Consider the following 21,681-nt stretch of genomic DNA (forward strand, 5'->3'; position numbering starts at 1 on the left):
TTCTCTTACTATTAACATAGCTCCAAAAGTTTTTTGGGTTGTTTTTTATGTCGGTTTCAGTATTTAAAAAGAAGTCATTATAGAGAATATCTTTATAGTCAATAAACATATTTATTAGCTCATTGTATATTACCAAGTCATTAACAGTAGAATTAAGAGCACATAGCATAAATGTGACAGTTCTCAATTAAGTGATTCCAGTTAACATTACATAACAGGGTTAAAAGTTCATTAAGTCTGCATTTTTTAAAGTGAAATTCAAGATTTTCCTTGGAACAATTGGAACATTACATATATTTAAATTAAAAGATACGTCTATGCTTGGTGATGGCGGTCTTCTTTGACAAGTAGTTTATTGGTTGAATTTGCAGCAATATCAGCATTGAGTGTGTCCGAGACAAATATAATATATAAGGTACAATATTTTGTTGAAGTTGTTAGCAATCCATTTAATTGGCTGAGTCCACATGAGGAAAGACCGTCAATTGTCAAGAATTCGTTGGTAGAGGACATGTTAATAGGAGATAGATAGTTCTCATGCGTCTGTTTAGTCCAGATCAAGTTTGGAAGATTGAAATTTCCTAAGACTAGTAATTCGTCTTTGTTCCGCTAATCTATAAAGTCAGATGAAGAAACGTGGGTAGGCGACTACTTTAAAATAGGGACGTCATGTCACAAGACGGACAGAACTACTTCGGTTCAGTAGGGCTGTGTCCGAGTGGGACCGGATTGATAGTGCGAAGCAGGAGAACCAGTTTTGGTGGCTTCAATCAGCACTTGATATTGGTTAGTCGGGATGGGGTTTTAAGTAGATCTTAGGGAGAAGAGGTAGTTTTTCGATTTTAAGGACCTTATTTTTAGTAGTATTTAAGTTCATTAAAAAAATATTTAAATTATTTTTTAAATTTTTTAAATTAATAAAAAATTGATAAAATTAAATAGACAAAGTATTAAGACATTAGTATTAAGAATTAAAGTTTAACTTAAAGTGTCGGTATGCGGCCAGTAAATTATGCTTAATTAGGCTAGTTTAAGAATATTTGTCTAGCCTTAGGATAGTTTTCATAATGAATTTATAATAATGAATAACCAAAAATGGCCTTGGGACTGTCACAAAAGCGTTCTTGGATTCAATCCCTGCCTGTTCCACCTTACGTTTTTTTTCCTCTTGCAAGGAACTGACAAATCGTCCAAGAGTAATTCTTGTCATAAAAAGCGCTTTCTTAAATAAACCGTTCGGTATTCGGCACATAAACTGTGGGGACCATCCTTGACATGAATCGCAAATAGGCCCTAGGACTGTTGCGTCACTTAATTTATTCATTTATTATCTACATGTTTCCAGGCATTGATCTTGGATTTAAATATTTTTTGATTATTTCATAATTCAAAAACATAAAGTTCTTAATCAAACAAATATATATGTATACGCGAACATACTGCATACATATGTGTGTATCTTTAAAATCTAAAAAATAAAAGTACTTTGGACTGTACTTAAAGTACTTAAATAAAACGTTTTCAATACATGTACAAAGTACATATCCATAAGAAACATCAACAAACGAAAGTCAATAAATCTTTTTCGATAAGAATATAAAAGAAAAAACCAAATCCCTAAACCACTTTGGAACGCAAGTGAACAACCTTTCAATAAAAAATATAACGAACCATATAATCTTTCAGCATGTGAAACCAGAAAAGCAACTTGACCATAAGACTCAATCTTCTCCCTATATATTAAGTCTTCTGAATTAAACCTAAGGGACATCTATTTCGAAGGCAAAAAAAGGACATGAAAAGAAAGATGAAGAACTTCTTAATGATATTTGAGGACAAACTAAAAAAAGATTGCTTCTTCAATTGAAATTGAAACCTATGCGGTGCAGGTATTATTTGTTTGACCTTTAAGTAAGAAATTTTGTATACAGTCGACTCCCTCTAAGTTAAATTTTTCTTTAACTCGAACCTTTTCGCCATATTTTTGAATTTCCCTTAAATTTTTCATACAGAAACCATCACCTCAAGTTGAACTAACTCTAAGTCGAAATTCACCGTAACTCGAATTTCTTTATGTTCAATCCCGCTATGTCGATTTTTTTTGTATATTCAAACGTCAACAGAAAGTTATTAAATTTAAATTTTACAAAAAGCTAACTTTAAAAGAACTTCATTAATAGTTTGGTTGATTTGATTTGGTAATGCATTCTTCATGTGAGGGAAGCTCTTAATTTTTACGATTGATGCCAACTTTTAGATAAATTATGGCCAGAAGAAAATTTAATATATTAGATATTGCCACGAAGATTCGTTTAATTGTAAAATTGAGAAGGGAGTTGAACGAAATTTTTAATGTCGATGAAACGGTTTTTTTTACAAATGTTTGCCGACACGTTTAAAATTATAACATAAATAACTACAAGCTCTGCTATTCACCTCAAAACTTCATCGCAGTGGCCTTACAACAGCATTGGCCACTCGTAATTCTTAATATTAAGAATCAATTTCAATTGTTCTGCTAATGCAAACAGTCGATCATTTCTAATGGAGATGGCAGAACAGTATGATATTCACCTTCGATGAGTGTGGCCCATAGAGACATTCCAGGTTATTGAAACTTGAAAGAAATGGTACAGTGCAACCTATTCTACCATAATATAAAGACGCCAAACATCTGGCGGAATTACATCACCACGTGTAAGATCACATAAAATACGTTTGGCCTACACAAGATTTGCAGTGCTCAAGGTGCTTGCTATCTGTAAGCACATCTCATATAAGCTCGATAATCAGTGTCATAACCGGGCACATTTAAAAGAAAAGCACTTCAAGCGGTTGGATGTAACGATGAGGAAGAAAAGGAAACAGTTATTCACCACCTCAGGACATGCTCTGCTCTAGCTCAAAAACGCAACACTTACTCAGAAGAATTCTTCTATAACGATCTAAACGATTTCAATCATATTAACATAATCAGTCTTTCACGTTTCGTAGGGGATTAAAACTGGTTTCATTGAGTTTAAAAGAAAGCCTGAAGATTCATGTGATATCCCAATGGGGCATTAAACATGCCTTGTGGGGTCGAACATGACAGGTTTCAGAAAAGTTCAAGCTTTTATTCATCGCTGTTTTAATAAAATACAATCTTTGCCAGTCGATTCTGTAGCCAAATAACGTTCTTGGATGAGAGCGGATTGTTTTTACTAGATGGCTGTTAAGGCTCAATGTTAAGTTTGGACGACCAAAGCGCAACACAAGTCAAGGATAAATTAAAGTTTATAAAACTTAAGTATTACCTGACTTAAATGACTTAAATAGTTCAACCGATAAACAAAATTTAAAAAGGTTATTATGCCGTACACTAACCAAGATCTTAAGTGTTTAGGAAACCAAGAAAGAGGAGTATGAGATAACACTATAAGCCTGTGTATACCAGGTTTCAAAGGCGTGGTTACAGGATGTAACTCATTGACAAATTGAACGAGCCTTGGGAAAATGAAGACAGTATTGCCGGTATTAATTTGAGTGATATTGCTGAAATCGATTATGGTAAAATGCTGTACAGACAAATAATTTTGGAAACATCGCAAATGCAATTGAAATATTGCAAAGAGCAATTGAATTGATAGAAGATGAGCCCGATGAGGATCAAAACAGCCTTTTTAAAATATGTAGTCATTTTAAAACCATTTTACGTTTTATCAATCAAAAATTCCTAATTTTGTTTGAATAATTTTGTTGAATTTTTTAAGCCTTCTACAAAAATGGTGATTCTGCTACAGAAAAATATCGTGCTTTAAGAGGAGATTATGGTTTACATAATTGTCCAACTATACAATTTTTTGGTAAAATTGTGAGGAAATTTAGAGAGACTGGATTGGTTACAAATTTGTTAAGGCATGTGAATCATCGTTTCGATAGTACCACTGGAAATATAGCTGCTGTAAGTGAAAGTGTTGCCGAAGACCCCAATGTGTAGATTCCCCGTCGTTCCAGAAATTAGGGCTGTCTTACGGCACATTATGGCGGGTTTTGCATTTGAATCTGAACCTTCAACCATATAAAGACCAGCTGACACAACAACTAAAGCCAGGTGACCATTCACAACGTCGAAGATACGTCGAATGGGTGCTTGAGCCATAGGCGGTTGTCGATTTATGGAACAAAATTGTCATATTTCGGGTTCTGAAAATCCTCATATTATTGAAGTGAGGCCATTACATCCACAAAGAGTCACTGTTTGGTGGGCTCTTTAGTCCAGATATGTGATTGGACCTTACATCTTCGAAAACGACGATGGAGCAACTGTCACCGTCAGTTCCGAACGTTATGGTCATATGATAATCGACTGTTGTTTGCCTGCTATTGAAGAAATGGAATAGAATAAGTAATTTGAATAAGACGGTGCCACATGCAACGCAACTCGCGCGAATATGGCTTTATTGCAAAAGATATTTCCTGGCTGCGTAATTTCTCGTCGAGGCGATATTAACTGGCCACCAAGATCATGCGACTTGAAATCACTGGACTTTTTTTGTGAGCTACTCGTAAGACAGCAGATAAACCTTTAAGTCTTGAGCACTTAAAAACCAAAATTCGTCATGTTATATCAACCGATATGTGTCAGAAAGTGGTCGAAAATTATCCCAAAAGAATCTATGCTTGCAACAATTGGAGTGATATTTATCTTTCTTATAATATTTAATAAAAACAAATCATAATTATAAATCTCTTTAACTCGAATTTTTTAAAAACTTCCTCTAAAAACGTCACTATGGAAAGCTATAACATTGAGGTAGTTATGGACCTTGTCTACCTAGCCATCGCTATAAATTCAAACAACGACACCAGCGCTGAAATCAAACGAAGCATAACTCTTGCAAATCGCTGCTTCTTTGGACTTCGAAGGCAATCGAACGTTCGACTTAAATGTTTTTGAAATGACTCATTTCGTAAATACCATTTCAATATTCACTTCGAAAGCCAACTTTTAAAAAAAGAGGTGTTGACACATTTGAACTTCGAAATGCACCCATCTTAATTTTGCTTTGCATTGGATTTCTCAAACGTTAGCTTTAAGTGGTCCACCATTATTTACAAGATACTCATCATCCCGGTTCTCATTTATGGTACTGCGGCTTCAACTTTGTAAAAAAAAGATAACAGCGTCTTATGATGCTTCGAGAGAAAAATTCTTCGGGTGATTTGAATAAAGTCTAATGACTTAAAAGTCTGGGTGATGTAGAGCGAATGGACATGAACGCTCTAGCCCGGAAGGTCCTCGAATTCTATCCCGAGGGACGACGAAGTATGGAGTCTGTCATTTTGGTGTGCGAAACTGACAACAACTAGCAGGGGACCGAGCTGGATGGAGATGCATGTTGGTTGAGGTCCAGGTCCACCCCGTACTATAACGCCACCGTAAGTAAGTAAGTAAATTACACAAACTTATTATGACGTCCCGTAGAAGTTCGACTAAGAGGGAGTCGACTGTATATGCATGAACGAGAATTTCAAAGCAATAATAGTCGGCACTTTTGTATTTATTATTCCCGAAAATTGACAACAATTCAAATATAATAATGATGATTAAATATGTATTTATATACTAAACTTAGGTACATAACCAAAAAAATAAACATCACCCTAGCTACAAACATCAGCTTTTTGAAGACGACTTCTAATGTTTCACTTAAAGGTTAAAGGTCGACGAAGAAACGTATATACAAACACGCGTACTTCTAGTAAGTAGGTACCTATTATAAATGCTCTTTATTCCAAAAATAAAAACGACTTTTTATCTTAATATACACCTACATGCTCACAAATAGAAAGTCATCAAAGTTGCCTACAAGAAAAATAAAATTAAAAAAAAAAATTAAGGATGTCTCCTTTTCAACCTGTTGAACTAAAAATACACACAAAAATATAAGTACCTAACCTACCTACCCTAAACATTCATCATTCAAAAGTTAAATAAGTTTGGTGTAGAGAGAAGTTTATGGCCATGAAAAAAAAACGTTATTAGTTTTAGAATATCAAAACATATACACCACCATGCAACAGTGAGAAAGATACCAAAAAACATAGATACATTCCAAACACACCGAATATACTAATTAAGATAAAGGTCATCATAGATATACATAGGTAGACAGAGGAAGTACTGGAGGAAAAAAAGGTGCAAAAGAAATACATATATACAATTACTAAAAAACACCAAAACAACACCATCGAAATTTTATAAGAATTCAAAAATCGTAATCACCCATTTTCGAAAATTTCTAGTCTTCACCCGTTTTTGCTCAATTCGACAAAATATGAGAGATCCTTATTAAGCTTGCATCGATACTTATTTTATATCCTTTTATAAGGCGGATAAAGTGTTATAAAATTATCCAATACTTGAGTTACATATGATTACGATGATATTTAGGTATATCTTCAGCTGAAGGCAGTTTATTGTTTCGTTAAAGGGAGATTTTCACAGAATTGTTGACAAACTAAAAAAAAAAAAAATTGTTTAAGTCTTTTCTAAATCAACTTGACCCACTTTTAAGGAGATAACAAAAAAACAAAGAATGACAAAACAAAAAAAAAAAAAAACAAAAACTCAAGAACTCGTTAATCAATTTTTTCTCTCTAACAAATATGAAACAATAATTTGTATGACCCGTGCCTTGACAGAAAATAATCACTGAGACACCAAATCACGGTAATAAATTTTGCATTACATAAATTTTAATAATTTTAATTTATTATTTTTATTTTAATTTTTCACAAGTACAACACTCTCTCACTCTGGTATTGATATAAATTTTCCTTTTTAACTTTTCGATCGATATTTCGAACAATGTGAACAATGCAAATTTTTCACACATAACTTTTCAGGGAAGACCGTAAAGAAAATTAACATAACATAAATTATTCAAACCATCGCCATCGCACCGAATATTCAAAACCTCTCGTTTTCGAAAAGAACAAGAATACAAGTTGAATTTATGAATAACCAAAAACTCTTTTATTTCAAAAACTTTTCTCTTCTTACACACAAAAAAGGATTGATTGACAAAAGGGATAAAAGAAAAAACCAGAAAGATTATGATAAACGGGACGAGTAGTGTACAGTGTGGTGTAAGCGAATGGAAGTCTAGAAGTTCACTGAGAAATTGAAGACTTGAAGAAAAGAACGAGCCAATACACGAATGATGGGACATAGCAATGACAAAAGACAGTCTTCAATGAAATTGTTGTTGTTGTTGCAATACCCATACGCGGATATAATAAACGCGTACTTATGCATTTCCTTATTGGAATAAAACGTATTTATGTGATTTGTTATTGAACAGGATAAGATAGTATTTGACATTTCTTTTGACAGCTTACTGACATGCGTGGTTGCTTTGTTGATGAAAAATGTATTGTTCGAACTTACCGAATTTCGAAGATACCAAAATGTCAAGAAACCCACAAAGTATTGTTCGGTAGGTGCGGTTCTTGTCCCGGGTTATGAGTACACGTTCCAGATATTTACTTATGAGTCGAATTTCAAAGTTAAGGACCTCACAAATGTCGTTTAAAACTTTGGGACCTATAGTTTTTTTTATTGTTTTGAGGAAATAAAGGTTCTTATCAATATTTATAAATTATTATTTAGTTTTGATTTCATACTTAGCCTTTCTAAAAGACGTTTTTCATATAATTTTGGATGCATTTTCTTCCTAACGCGACGGTTTGTAGACAAAACTAATGATCTGCCTCCATAAATTTCTTCAAGTAAAAGATTGAGTAGGTTTTTAGTTTCACTGCAAGTAAAGTAAACACGTTGGTGGTTTAAAAGCAACTGACACTGATAAAGACAAAGAGTTTTGACCTCAATGTGCGTTCTTACCTCATTGTTGAAGAATAAATTAAAGTTACTACTATTATGTTAATTTAAGGTTTCTTTATCTTTTAAATGAAAGACAACAACAAACAATAAATACAATTGTAAATTAATGAAAATAATAGAAGACAGACATATTTCATTTATTTGACAATTTTAACAGAAAATAATGTTTAAATGAAAATTTTAGCTTAAGAAATATTAACGAGTAAAACGAATTTTGTAATAAACAAATATAGGAGGGTAAGATTAAGTAAATTTGACGAATTTAGATTTTGCGTATACTTCCCAGGCAAAAATTCTTGCGAAGAAAAAAGAATGAATTTTAAAAGTGACCTAAGAAAACTATTAATAAAAAACAAAAATTAGGTTGTGGGTGGTGATTTAAACTGCCGTCACAAAAATTGGGGCTGTAATCGTGCAAATTCGTAAGTTAATGTGTTATTTGATATGTTATGTAGTGTCTAATTTGTTTCCGTTTTCAATTTTGTTTCCGTTTAGTCCTAGGTACTTTCCGTCAGAGTCTAGAGGTAGTCCTTCCGTCCTTGACCTATTCATCACAATTATTCCATCTTTTTTAACACAACTTAAATTCTGATCATGAACCCGGCTGTTTAAAAATGACTCAAACACCGGAAGTTAGTCAAATCTGTTATCTGGATGTTAAAAATGCAAATTGGAAACAATATAAAAAAGAAATAAAGTCCATACTTAGAACAATGCCTATTGATTTGAATAGCATATGTTCAAAATAAGATATATACACACAGATCAATGCTTATTTTAATACTATTTTAGAAACAATAGAACCATTTTCTCCCAAGAAAACAAGAAAACCTTTTGTTTTAAAGATGCCCAAATACATTTTTGAATATGTTCGTATTAGAAATTCTTTTAAGAGACAATGGCAATCGACTTCCTTCATATCGTATTCAAGTTAAACTTTACAATAAAAAGATAACTGAGGAAATACAAAAGTTTCGCAGTAAGAAGTAGAATGAAAATTTTAGCAAACTAGATATGTAAAAAGAGGCTGGGATGCGACCCACACTGATAACTTCCCATCCCGTCTGTCGATTTGTCTTGCTTAAAAGTTTGTCTATATTTACTCGTATCAATTTTTACCAAAGGGGATTGCTCATTTTATAAGGGACATCCGGCCCGGAGTGTACACCAATGAATTTGGTATCAAATTAAAGGTTGTTCTAAGCCGGATATATCTGCAAAAATATTTTGTCGATAACTCATGGGAGATCCGAGATATTTGAGATTGAAGTTCGAAATGTCCAACCATTAAAAATCAGCACTTATTCGACATAAATGCTAATATCTTTGGATATAGAAAAGCTAGGAAAATCAAAAAGGTGTCAAAAATATCTTTTAAATGAAACTAAAATCACATTTCTATGATTTATATATTTTGAGGTTTTTTTAATCAAACCTTTGAATAACAGCATTTTTAAGGCAAACTTTTGTACAATAATATCTTTTAAAATTCAATGATGACATTTATTTTTTTTTGCACCAATAAGTAGCTTAGTTCACAACCTTTATTTTCATATATAATTAGATATAAGCTTAACATACAGGAAAGAGTTAACCACTCTCGCTTTTAAATATCTGTCAATAAGTTTTTTTCCGTTATATTTTTTGGTTTTATGCAGTTGATATTTTTAACTTCCCATAGGAAGTTATTGTAATGGGTCCGATTTGTCAAATTGAAAATTTTGACATTTCTCGACGTTTCAAGGTCCCTAGAGTCGAAATAAAAGATTTTTAGAAAGATGTCTGTGCGTGCGTGTGTACGTACGTTTGTACGTCCGTACGTTCGCGACGTTTTTTTCGTCGTCCATAGCTCAAGAACCAGAAGAGATATCGACTTCAAATAAATTTTGTTATACAGATAATAAGACAGAAAGATGCAGAAAGGGCTCTCAGGAAAATTGCGTGGGTGGTTTTTTTACCAAAGCAGTTTGAAAAAAAGGTGAAAATTTTGGTTAACCCTAAATATCTTACGAACCAAAAGCGCTAGAGACTTGAATTAAATTTTATATAATAAATTGTAACGTGATACAAAACAGGTATATTTTTTGAAAAAAATCAATATAACGGTTTTTTTTATAAATCAAAAAAACTAAAAAAAAAATTTGTAGCCTCCAAAATTTTACGACTGAAATATGATTTCATCTCTAAAACAGTTTTGTGCAACGACGAACAATGTTTTTGACATCTGATAAAATTTTGAGAAAAATCGAATTGACAGTTTTCTTACAAAAAATAAAAACCTAAACAAAAAATTTATAAAAGTTGGTAAAAATTGATTTTTGACTCAAATATCTTTTCAACACTTTGAGATGTTGGCTTTAATTTACTTTTATCTTTCAAAAAATCTTGTTCTTAACATTCAGTTAAAGTTTGAAAAAAATTGAATTGACAGTTTTTTTACAAAAAATAAAAACCTAAAACAAATGTATAAAAATTGGTAAAAATTGATTTTCGACTCAAGTATCTTTTAAAAACTTTGAGATAATAGCTTCTTACTATTTTTTCTTTTAAGAAATATTGTTTTCAACATTAGGTCAAATTTTGACAAAAATCTAATTGACAGTTAAAAAAAAACCAATACTAAAACTTCGTAAAAATTTACTTTCGACTCAAATAGCTTTTCAAAATTTAAAAATATTGGCTTGAAACTTATTTTATTTCACAGAAAATATTGTTTTCGATATTCAGTAATTTTTATATAAAAATCCAACGGTCCGTTTTAAAAAAAAAAAATAAAATCTACAAAAAATAGTACGCAAATTTGGTAAAAATTGATACGAGTACATATAGACAAACTTTTAAGCAAGATAAATCGACAGACGGAATGGGAAGTTATCGTGTGGGTCGCATCCCAGCCTCTTTTTATGTTTTCATTTTGGTGTCCCCCAATTATTCTGTTTTAGGTCCATCGTTGTACAATGTATATACGTCTGATTTACCAACACTTCCATATTGTGAATCAGCTATTTTTGCTGATGACACGGCAATTTTTTCATCGCATGAGTTTGCTCTCAATATTGAGAATAATCTTAAAAATGTAATTGAAATATTGGAAAAGTATTATCACAAATGGGAAATTAAGTTGAATGCCGGAAAGTTGCAAGCCATTTTTTTCTCTCGAAAAAGAAAAGCTTGCTATCTTCCCAGTGGTCAGCTTCAAATAAATGGAAATGCAATAGCATGGGAGCAGTCTGTTAAGTATCTAGGAGTTCATCTCGACACGAAGCTAACCTTTAGCCAACATATTAGTTGTACTCTAAAGAAATTCAGTATTGCAATTAAAATGCTGTATCCGTTTATAAACAGAAGATCTTCACTAACAAATGACATAAAGATAATATTACATAAAGTGATTTTTCAAGCAATCTTATTATATGGGTGTCCAGTGTGGGGTAGTGCTGCGAAAAGCCATATTAAAAAATTATAAATTTCACAAAATAAAATTTTAAAGATGATGCTGAATCTTCCTTGGCAACATTCCACTTCTGATCTGCCTGTGGATAGCTAAGAATCCCCTCGTAAATCAACTTTATAATCTGCGTTAATTTTATATAAACTCTCTCTAACATATTTCGTCTGCTTCTTATTAATTTATTACCATTTTTGTTACTTATATGCTTTTTTTTTGTTCTATGTTAATTTATTATATTTATTAAATAAAATTATTATATATCAATAATTTGATTGTATTTACTTATTTACTTATTTTCATTTTTACTTATTTATTTATTTATTTTGTTTTTTGTTGTTTGTTTATTTATTAATTAAATTATTTATTTATTTATTTATTAATTTGTTTATTTACTTATCTAGTCATGCATTTATTTATTTATTTATTTACTTATTTGTTTATTACTAACACATGTACTCGTCTATTAACACTTATTGTTATAATTTTTTAATTGTTATTTATTAATTTATTGCTTACTTATAATTTATTTATTTGTTTGTTTATTTATTTATTTATTTACCTATTTATTTATTTATTATTTAATATATAATTTACTTATTTTTCTCTTAATTTGATAATTTAAATTCTTAGTTACACTTATATCTTGTTCAAAAGCATTCCATGTTTGTTCTATTAATTTGTAAATTATTTAGTTAACCAAACCTATTACGATACTCAAATTGTTATATTCACAATTATTTAATTTTATTTTTTTTATCTCTATTTTTTTTCATTCAAATAAAGGTTTTTTTCGTATTTTCCTTTAAACCATTTGTACACTTGTAAATCACTTTTAAAAATATAAAATACTATCTCAGAAGTAAGATAATAATATTGTCAAATCTCTGAATTGTAAAAGGTGCGGTCATAGGCTTTGTATAGAAAATTATCACGAAATAAATATATCTATCTATCTATATTTATTATAAGTTTGAAGCCAATACCTACAATTTTTGAAAGGATATTTGAGTCGAAAATCAATTTTTACCAACTTCATACATTTTTTTTTATGTTTTTATTTTTTGTAAAAAAAACTGTCAATTCGATTTTTTTCAAAATGTTGACAACAATTTTTTTTTAAAGATAAAAGTAAATTAAACTTTGTCCTAGTGTTGAAAACAATATTTCTTATAAGATTAAATAAGATTGAAGCCCAAATTTCAAGTTTTTGAAAAGATATTTGAATCGAAGTTTAATTTTTACCAATTTTGAGTGATGTTTATTTTTGGAATTTTATTTTTTATCACATTTTATTTATTAAATTTTATCACATGTCAAAAACATTATTTTTCATTGCACAAAATTGTTTTATAGATGAAATCATATTTTAGTCTTAAAATTTTGGAGGTGACAAATTTTTTTTTTCAGTTTTTTTGATTTATAAAAAAACCGTTAAATGGAATTTTTCCAAAAAATGTATTTGTTTGGTATCACGTCACAGTTTAGTATATAAAATTTAATTCACGTCTCTAGCGTTTTTGGTTCGTAAGATATTTAGGGTTAACCAAAATGGTCACCTTTTTTTTAAACAACTATGGTAAAAAAAAAACACCCACGCAATTTTCTTGAGAGCCCTTTCTGCATCTTTCTGCCTGTATAACAAAATTTATTTGAAATCGATATCTCTTCTGGTTCTTAAGCTAAGGACGACGAAAAAAACGTACAGACGTACGGACGTACGTACACACGCACGCACAGACATCTTTCTAAAAATCTTTTATTTCGACTCTAGGGACCTTGAAACGTCGAGAAATGTCAAAATTTTCAATTTGACAAATCAGACCCATTACAATAACTTCCAATGGGAAGTGAATAACTTTGAAATATCAATGACAATAATCTTATTTTCCTCCGAAGTTAATATCTCTTCTACTGATATTAATTACTAACTTAGGTCCGCAGACCTGTTAAGTCCGTTGGGAACCACTTAAGGGGCATAGGGCCTCTACTACGCCTACGCGCCATCGTGAACGGTTTCAGCAGATGGGTTTCAGCTCCCTCCAACTCTTACTTATTGACGTTGATTCCGCCTCGACTGTCCTGTACTATGTGCTTCTCGGTCGTCCAGCTCCTCTTCCTTTTTGTCTGAGCGGATTCCACTGGATTGGCCTGTAATGCAGTCGTTACCATTGCCACTTACGTCTTCGTATTATAGAGTCTACAGGTTCCTGGCCTGTCCTTCTATGAAGGACCTCATTTGATGTACGGTTTGGCCAGAAAATCCTTAGGATGTTACGACGACATCTATTCAGGAAGGTTTGCAGTTTTCTTGTTAGTTATTCCTCAAAATTTTTGACAGCATACCGAACGTCGCTCTTACTTTGCCGACGATTGAGATGACGTCTTGTTCGGTTACGCCTTCGATAGAGACGATACTTCCAAGGCATTGAATACTCTCCATTTTTTCCATAGGTTGCGACGAAATATTTATTTGAGAGGATGGTCGGGTTCCGGGGCTGATCATTTTTGTTTTTACGGGATTTAATTTTCAGCCTCACAACTTCTGCTTTTCTTTCCACACTAGTTGTCATTTGATGGAAATCCATGATTCTATGAGAGAGTATTCAAACGTCGTCCACGTAATCCAAGTACTTTAACACTTATTACCAACAAAAACAATATTGGTGGCAGAATAAAGCCCTGTCTGACTCTGCTTTAGATTTAAAAATATTCTGACAACCTACCAGTGGACCTTTTTGTCAAAATCCATACAGCGGGTCATAAATAAGCTTGGAGATATTTCTTAAAATGAAAATTGATTGGACAGCGTGTCCATGATCTTGGAGAGAAGGGACGTAAGTGAATTTTGATTATAGCTATAGGGAAAGGAGTATTCGCCGTTTTTAGGAACAGGGTAGACAAATGCTGTTTGCCATTCACTCGGAAAGATACGTCAAATGTAGGACAGATAGAAAAGCTTACGCAATGGCTTTGCTAGCATTGAAGAACATCTCTTCAGAAATATAATGTCAAGGTCTCTAAGTACTCTAGCAATTGAAAAAGTGCCGAAGATAATTCGTCACACAGAATCGTTCACGCTTTTAAATACAGGAGGAGTCAATGCTCAATGGCAGCATAGAATTAACAGCAAACTGTGCTGCAAGCAAATTGGCTTTATCAATCGAGCTTATTGAAGGAGTGCCATTGAAAACGAGTGTCGGAACCGACGATTATGTTAAGCATATTTAAAAAAAAGATTGTCTTAGGTGGCGCAAAAGTCCGTTAAGAACTAGGGTCTAGTGACTTACAACTCTCAACCATTCCTATGTGCGAGTAATGTTGTCAAGAATGAAGGGGACCTACAGTTTAAAGGCGAATCCGAACGGCTGATTTCAGAAAGCACTTTTCATGACAAGAATTACTCTTGGAGAATTTGTGAATTACTTACCAGAGGCAGTACCCGTGAAAAAAAAATGTTCATTTGATATAAATCAATTAATTCCTTTTACCCACATTTTATTGCAATACTAAATTTATTTGTATGTATACATTAAGGTGCAGTAATAAAAAACAAATAATAAGTTCAGATGAATTACTCAGGGCATTACGAGTAAATATCGATATTCCTTCAATAAATGTTCTTATCCATTTGAGTGTTCAGTGAAAAATTCCTATACATTCCATATCGAGAAATATTATTGGAAAACTTCTGAGAAAGTGGATAGTTCCGTGTTGGAATTGTATAGGGATTTGGTGAATAGTAACCATATTCCGAGTTCACTGTTCGGTACATAGGATTTTCATCCAATTCAATTCCATATCCTTTGAATAGATCTGTTAAAATAGGTTTAAGTTAAGGAATTTTTTTTCTAGGAAATGCGTTTAGATCTCAATCGTCAATACTTACAAGGACACTTCATTCGTTCAGAAACGTGCAAGTTTTCATAAAGTTTTGCTGTATTAACGATTGGTTTTCTTTTAAGAAATTTCTGATACTCTTTTTCAGGATTAAGAGTTTCGAATTGGTCACAAAATTTATCACACATTTTCTAATAACTTTTGAAAGAATATGAATTTGAAAAGAATTTAGTTACGCTTTTACAACTATAAAAAAATAAATTGAAAATCTAATTATTGACAAAACTTGTTGCGAAGGCTGCTTATCAGGAAATTTTGTCGTTAAGTAAAATATTATTCCCTGTCATACGTTAACTACGCCATCTAGTGAAATTGAGACAATATCTTATTCTTACTTTATTAACACGCATGCGCTGGAAATAAATTGTTATTTATTGATTTTTTAGTATCACAAATCTAAACAATGGTATTCAAGTCGAAGACGTGAAGAAAATATAAATTTATTGCACAATGTCGGTATTTTGAACTCCTAAAAACACAACAAAACAAAACAGAAAATGTGTTCGAAAAGCATTTCATGGCAATGGGTCCCACTATTGCTAGCTCTTCTGGTTGAGTTCGATTTGGGAAGTGGCCTTAAACGAGGACCACATCATCCGAGGAGTGAACAATCAAAAACTAAGAAAGTCGATCAACATTTAACACATGAAGAACAGTAAGACCAAATAATTTCTTATAGTAGTTTTAAAAAAGTAGTGGTATTAAAAAAATGTGTGTTTTAATATTTCTTATATTTATTTTTAGTCGAATTGAAGATGATTTACAAGAAATGGGTATAAATGTGAACCTAGATGAAATGACTGAAGATGAAAAGCATTTTTACTATTTCAAAGTAAGTATTAATATGGAACTTATTTTATTTTATGTATAATAGTAAAATATTATTCAACTACACTAATATATTAAACAACGCATTGTCGGCTGCTATTATCTTTAATTTGTCAGAATTTAAAAAGTAGGTTAAATCAAACCGGGTTATAAAATATTCTATTGATTTCCCCGGCAAAATATATACTCTACTACACATTGGCAGGGAAACCTTCTTGGTTTTACTAAGCTCGAGAGGTTACAAATTTCAAGAATTTCACCCAAAGGAAAGGGCCTGTTGAACAAATTTAGTAAGTCGAGAAGACAAATGTTTGTTTATTGAGATTTAAACTCATGCTTTGAATCTAAGAACTTGCGTTTTGCAATCAAGTCTTAATTTGAATATATATTTATATTTGAAACTATATTCCCACTAATCGCTTGATTTGAATATTAGCTTCTGTTAAGTTGTTTCCAACATTTAAGAAGCAGCGCGAAATCTCTATGGTCATCCTGCACAAACAAACGACCTTAGTAGTCGGGATGCTGTCATATGCGGCCTTGAACTTAATGAAAAGATGGAAGGTATCGATTTTCTGTTCTCGGTGGTCAGTGGTGGACTTTCCTGATCTAAAATCACACTGATAAGGACGTGCAGTTAAGAGAGATTCGTTTTTTCAGTATCGGCCAAACAATACGGAGCTTCTATTCATCGGACATGATTTCTTCCGACCATATCTTATAGATAAGATTGTGCATACTCCTTTCAAAATTATGTCTAGTTGCTCTGAAGAGTTCGGCAATCAAGCCATCTGCTCCAGTAGCTTTGATATAGTTATCTTCGCTTCGCCTTATTTGGGAAAACGGGGTTGTTCACTTTAGTCGTCTATGTTGAATGAATCATTGTGCCTGACAGAGGAATCCGTTTCGTCGTCGCCGTTATACAGTCTGCAAAAATGTCCTCCTATATCATTTATAATCTTCTACTTATAGAGCTCGAGAGCAGCTCTCGTCCTTCTATGCAGCGCCAATTTACGTGCCTCTCGTTTGGCTGCATTTGTCTTCCGATATTCCTGATTGAACCAGGTGTTCCTTGTTGATGACTGCTTGAACCCCAGCACTTCAGAGGCGGCTTCTCTGATTGCATCTTGGCAATGTTGTCACTGGTTTTCGATACATTGGATTGGTGGCAGAGAGCTTCGAGAGAGGTTACTTCTAACTGGGTTGGAAAAGGTTTTGGCGATCTCTTGCGATAGTTTTTGCCTTGGGTCTGGAAACCAGAAGTGATTCTTTGGCTACAACGCAACGAGGTAGTGGTCCGAGTCGATGTAAGCTCCTCGGAAAATTCGGACTTCCATGATGCTGATGCTGGTCGATCGCAGTATGGTCAATCTGGTTGACGGTAGAGAACTCCAGGGTCCTTTGTGGATGTTGAGGTGTATAAAACGGGTACTGGTTACCATGATGTTTCGTCCCGCAAAAACAAAAAGCCTGAATCCGTTATCATTAGTGTTACCGTGCATGTTGTTTTTCCCGATTATTCCACCGAAGATTACTTCCCTTCTTTCCCTCCGTAGCAGTCACCATAGAAAATATCAGAGTTGCTCGTGATCTATTAAGGGACCTAACATTCCAGTAAATTCGTCAGTATCCGAGGCTTGTTGGTGCTTCGCAACTGGGTTTTCTTTATGTGGTCAGGAATTCACCCAGACGCACGACCTTCAACGTAAAGAAATTTGATTTAACTCTAAGTGCGAGCCAGCATAACCGCTCTTTACAGGTCTGGGCTCCGAATAAGTCGTAATAGCCCTATACATTGTTCACTAAGTAGTTCAACCAAATCAAACTATAGACGCCACCGTTGATCCCATTTTGAGAATTCCTCCGCTGCCGTGTGGATGAAAGAAGAGGTGCCTTGATGGAAACAGCTCTCTCGTTTACCTCCCCCCAACAACTTTCCGCCATGTTTTAATTTCAATCAATAAAGGGTAGTCATAACTCTTTTTTGTATTACAAACAAAATAAAAAAGGATACGTACTGTGGACCAAGTTTATAATCTTTAATGCATAATTCAACTTCAACTCTACCAAAAGAAGAAACTCTACGTTTTTTTCATCGATCTTAAGGGTGCTTTTGATAGAGTTGACAGGAATGCTCTTATTTATAAGGAATATCTTCGAAGATACTGGCTACTATAAAGTCTCTTTATAAAGATGTTTGGGATGGTTAGTGTTTGTCAGACTTCTTTTCTACGAAGAAAGGTGTTCGTCAAGGATGTGTACTAAGCTCTCTTCTTTTCGTTCTGTTTTTAAATGATCTTCATGCGGAACTTCCAATCGGTATTGTTTTAGACGATCTTCTAATTAACAATCTCTTATATGCAGACGATATTGTACTGTTGTCAGATAATCCTTCCAATTTGCAACAGATAATAGAGGGTTTTAAGACTTTCTGCATTCAATGGAATCTTGCAATAAATCTTGATAAGTCGGAAATAGTAATATTTCGCAATGGTGGAAGAGCAGCTTGCGAAAAATGGTTTTACAACATTTCAGAAATAAAGGTGTCTAATCAATACAAACTTGAATTGCCAAGCTTACATAACATTCTATTACTGAAAATGAAAGAAAAACATTGGACTGAATTTACAAGGTCCGGCAAAAAAAAACCCGTATTTTTAGGCATTTATGTTTAAAGGTTTTTATAGATAAAATGGTTTTCCGGGTATAGTTAGATAGAGGTCCACGTGCCGTTTTTAGTAATCATAATGGCGTGGCCCTTATGTGACAGTTTGGTGTGCTGTTGCTGAATTTGGCGTGTTAGGTCCGAATTTCTTCGAAGAAAATGGGCAAAAAGTTGCAATTAATGCGGATCGCTACTGTCACATGATCCTGCAACTAAACTTAAAATTTTTTGTTTAATTGTTTATTTATTTGTCATTGCCTTTTAAAATATGGGAGATCTTTTTGCCGGACCCTGTACTTTGATGACTCCAATTCACGTGATATGATTTCCATAATTTTTGAAGCTCGTTGCGGACTCCCGAATATCCCGAAGAGCTTTCCAAGGAGATACAGATGAAATATGTACATTATGTAATATGGATGGAACGGAAAATCTCTCCCGAAAAAGGGAAAGAACAACTCCAATCCGGCGAATCTCCGGTCAATAAGTCTTCTATTAAGTATCGAGAAGTTTACAAATAGAGCTCTGTCCAAGTGGGCTGAGAACAACAAAATATTTCCGGATAATCAGTTCGGCTTTAAGGCGGACATGACACTATTCATGCTGCGTCTAAGTTTGTTTCTGATATCCATTGGAACAAATCTCAAAGGCAATGTACGGGTTCTTTTTTGGTTGACTTGGAGAAGGCCTTCTACGCCGTACGGTTAGAGGGTCTGTATCTAAAGTTAAACAGATTTGGCATAAGTAAACCTCTGTTGTATATGCTCTATGACATTCTTAATGGCAGACGGTTTATTGTCAACATTGGCAATGTAACATCTACCATAATCTTTGATATTAAAAATGGTTTTCAACAGGGAGCGGTGATGGCAAGTCTGACTCAGGCAAAAGCTTACGCCGACGACCTAATTGCGTACAGAACGGCCCAAAAATTGAGGTTATCAAGACACTTTTGCAATGTGACTTCGACAAGATTCAGCAATATTGCAATGGCTTGAAGTTGTAAATCGACATTCGGAAATGCGAAACTATTCTGTTCAGGACCCCGCTGTATAGAGCCTCAAAGGATACGAGAAAGAACTGGAAAAATCTAGTGATCGTTGGACCAAATCGACAGCCAATGGCGAATAAACGTGTAGTAAAGTACCTTGGCATCTGGTTGGATCAGTATTTGTATTTCGACGGACATATGAGTGCTGCTCTGGCTAGAGCTAGGGGAGCCTTTGCCATGACAAAACGGTTGTTTTTTAGCAGCCGTCTTGACAGCAGGGTGAACGTGATTTGCTACATGGCCCTTATCCGGCCTATGGATGCCCGGTATGGTTTAACGTTGCCTCATCTCAAATGGAAAAGATTCAGGTGTTTGAGAGACAATGTCTGCGACGTTGCCTTGGACTACACAGAACACCAGAGTCGGAGTACAAACATTACTATTCCAACCAGGTTCTATACAACAGAGCCAAAATAAACAGAATAGATAATTTCTTGCTAAAGCTTAGTGGAGTCACATTGTGAGAATAGATAATTTCTTGCTAAAGCTTAGTGGAGTCACATTGTGAGAACAATGTCGTCGACTAACAGCTTAATTTTTGAGGCTTACTACCCTAACAATTAGTATACTACGAAAGTGCACGTTTAAGTGGCAAGATTCCACCCGAAGCTTTTCTCTATTTAGACAATCGAGGGCTGATACAGGATAGGGAGGCGGTTCCGCTAATCTACGTCAGCCATAAAACTGTAGATAGGCGACTCCTTTACAGTCGAGACGTCCTCGCACTAGACGGAGCCGAGTGCCTTCGGTTCAGTAGGAGTTTTTCCTATAGAGACCGAGGAGATAGGGTGAGGTAGGAGAACCGGTTTTGGTGGCTTCAAATTGAGAATGTTAGTTATTCAAAGTTTTCAAGGGCTTTTGGTCTTGGCTGGCTTAAATAGGTTTAAGGATTAGGTAAGGGACAGTCAGGGTGGCCCCAAAAAAAAATAACACACAAAAAAAGAATCGGAAAATACCATGCACATTATTGGAACCTGTCTAGTAAAGAAGAAAATTTCTTGGCAGCGGAAAGCTTTCTCATTATCAACTTCTTGATGGCTGCTGCTGTATATTTTTAAATTTCCTTTTTAACCTGACAGGCAACGTAAAGTTATTGTTTAAACTAATTTTTAACCAGCAATACTCACTTTTAGTAAAATCTTTTTGAAAATAAAATTACTACATTATTACTTGTATATATACTTGTGTATATACTTGTATATATCTATCTTTATCTATCGTTTACGATAAAAGACAGTTTAATCAGGATCAAACTTTTTTACGGTGTAAATCGTACAACTGCTTCTTCAAGTATCAAATTATTGCTATGAAAACGTGATGCAATTATTTGGAAAATTTGGAGTTTGTTGGCGAATTATGTTTTCTGTCCATTTTCCTGTGTCGAACGTTCTTATAATTCACCAAAAACTTAAATACGTTTATTTTTAAATAGCAAAACATAAAAACACGTCGTATTTTTCTAAAATATTCAATATTTTTTAGATTCATGACAACGATAAAAATGACGCCTTAGATGGCTTAGAGATGTTGCAAGCAGCACTTCATCAAGATGATTCATTCAAAAAGCTAGACAAAGAGACTTACCTACAAAATGCATCTGATGAGCTTCATCACATAGTTGGTAATTAAACTTAAAAAAAAAATCTCAATTTAAATCGTTAATAAATTTTGTATTAAATAATATTTTTTTTTAATACAGAGGTAATCGATGAGTTCCTTTTAATTGCGGATACCAATAAAGATGGCTTCCTACATTATCCCGAATATATGAAGGCTGTTTCCGAAGGCAAAGAAGTTGAGCAAAATTTAATATAAAAATAAAAGACTTTTTATTATTTTTAAGTAGTAATATTATACATTAACATAGAAAATAAAATATAAACATTAATTCCTCTTAT

At 33.4% G+C, this 21,681-nt stretch overlaps 3 protein-coding genes across 8 annotated transcripts in view; 1 reads left to right on the forward strand and 2 right to left on the reverse strand.

The window, feature by feature from the left end:
* Window positions 1-7,745, reverse strand: part of LOC129939236 (titin homolog) — a 46,444-nt gene extending 38,699 nt beyond the window's left edge. For 4 of the 6 annotated variants that reach the window (XM_056047177.1, XM_056047176.1, XM_056047174.1 and 1 more), the window contains exons 1-2: window positions 7,672-7,745; window positions 7,436-7,591 (exon numbers count right to left, since the gene is read on the reverse strand). In XM_056047177.1, the coding sequence (XP_055903152.1) occupies window positions 7,436-7,591; window positions 7,672-7,714 (199 nt within the window). In that variant the 5' untranslated portion in view covers window positions 7,715-7,745. Of the gene's footprint in view, window positions 1-6,268; window positions 6,504-6,800; window positions 7,230-7,435; window positions 7,592-7,671 lie in introns of those variants that run through there. The other 2 variants (XM_056047180.1, XM_056047179.1) reach the window with 2 other exon arrangements.
* Window positions 7,746-14,820: 7,075 nt separating this feature from the next.
* LOC129943042 (uncharacterized) lies at window positions 14,821-15,493 on the reverse strand. The gene is made up of 2 exons (XM_056052255.1): window positions 15,229-15,493; window positions 14,821-15,155 (listed from the first exon to the last, which is right to left on the reverse strand). Exons 1-2 carry the CDS (start codon window positions 15,365-15,367, stop codon window positions 14,950-14,952), a joined length of 345 nt encoding a protein of 114 aa, XP_055908230.1. The 5' UTR covers window positions 15,368-15,493; the 3' UTR covers window positions 14,821-14,949.
* Window positions 15,494-15,615: 122 nt separating this feature from the next.
* On the forward strand, window positions 15,616-21,671 carry LOC129943041 (multiple coagulation factor deficiency protein 2 homolog). Its single transcript, XM_056052254.1, has 4 exons — window positions 15,616-15,894; window positions 15,984-16,071; window positions 21,266-21,404; window positions 21,483-21,671. The coding sequence occupies exons 1-4, from the start codon at window positions 15,737-15,739 to the stop codon at window positions 21,596-21,598; spliced, it is 501 nt and encodes a 166-aa protein (XP_055908229.1). The 5' UTR covers window positions 15,616-15,736; the 3' UTR covers window positions 21,599-21,671.
* Window positions 21,672-21,681: the final 10 nt, after the last annotated feature.

Source organism: Eupeodes corollae, chromosome 1, assembly GCF_945859685.1.
Source record: "Eupeodes corollae chromosome 1, idEupCoro1.1, whole genome shotgun sequence".
NCBI classification, from domain to species: domain Eukaryota; kingdom Metazoa; phylum Arthropoda; class Insecta; order Diptera; family Syrphidae; genus Eupeodes; species Eupeodes corollae.

Excerpts from the sequence above, each read along its gene's own strand:
- LOC129943041 (XM_056052254.1), top strand. The coding sequence starts at position 15,737 with ATGTGTTCGAAAAGCATTTCATGGCAATGGGTCCCACTATTGCTAGCT. Across the intron at positions 16,072-21,265 it reads AGCATTTTTACTATTTCAAA|ATTCATGACAACGATAAAAA; the intron begins GTAAGTATTAAT and ends AATATTTTTTAG. Across the intron at positions 21,405-21,482 it reads TGAGCTTCATCACATAGTTG|AGGTAATCGATGAGTTCCTT; the intron begins GTAATTAAACTT and ends TTTTTAATACAG.
- LOC129943042 (XM_056052255.1), bottom strand. The coding sequence starts at position 15,367 with ATGTGTGATAAATTTTGTGACCAATTCGAAACTCTTAATCCTGAAAAA. Across the intron at positions 15,156-15,228 it reads TGAACGAATGAAGTGTCCTT|ATCTATTCAAAGGATATGGA; the intron begins GTAAGTATTGAC and ends CTATTTTAACAG.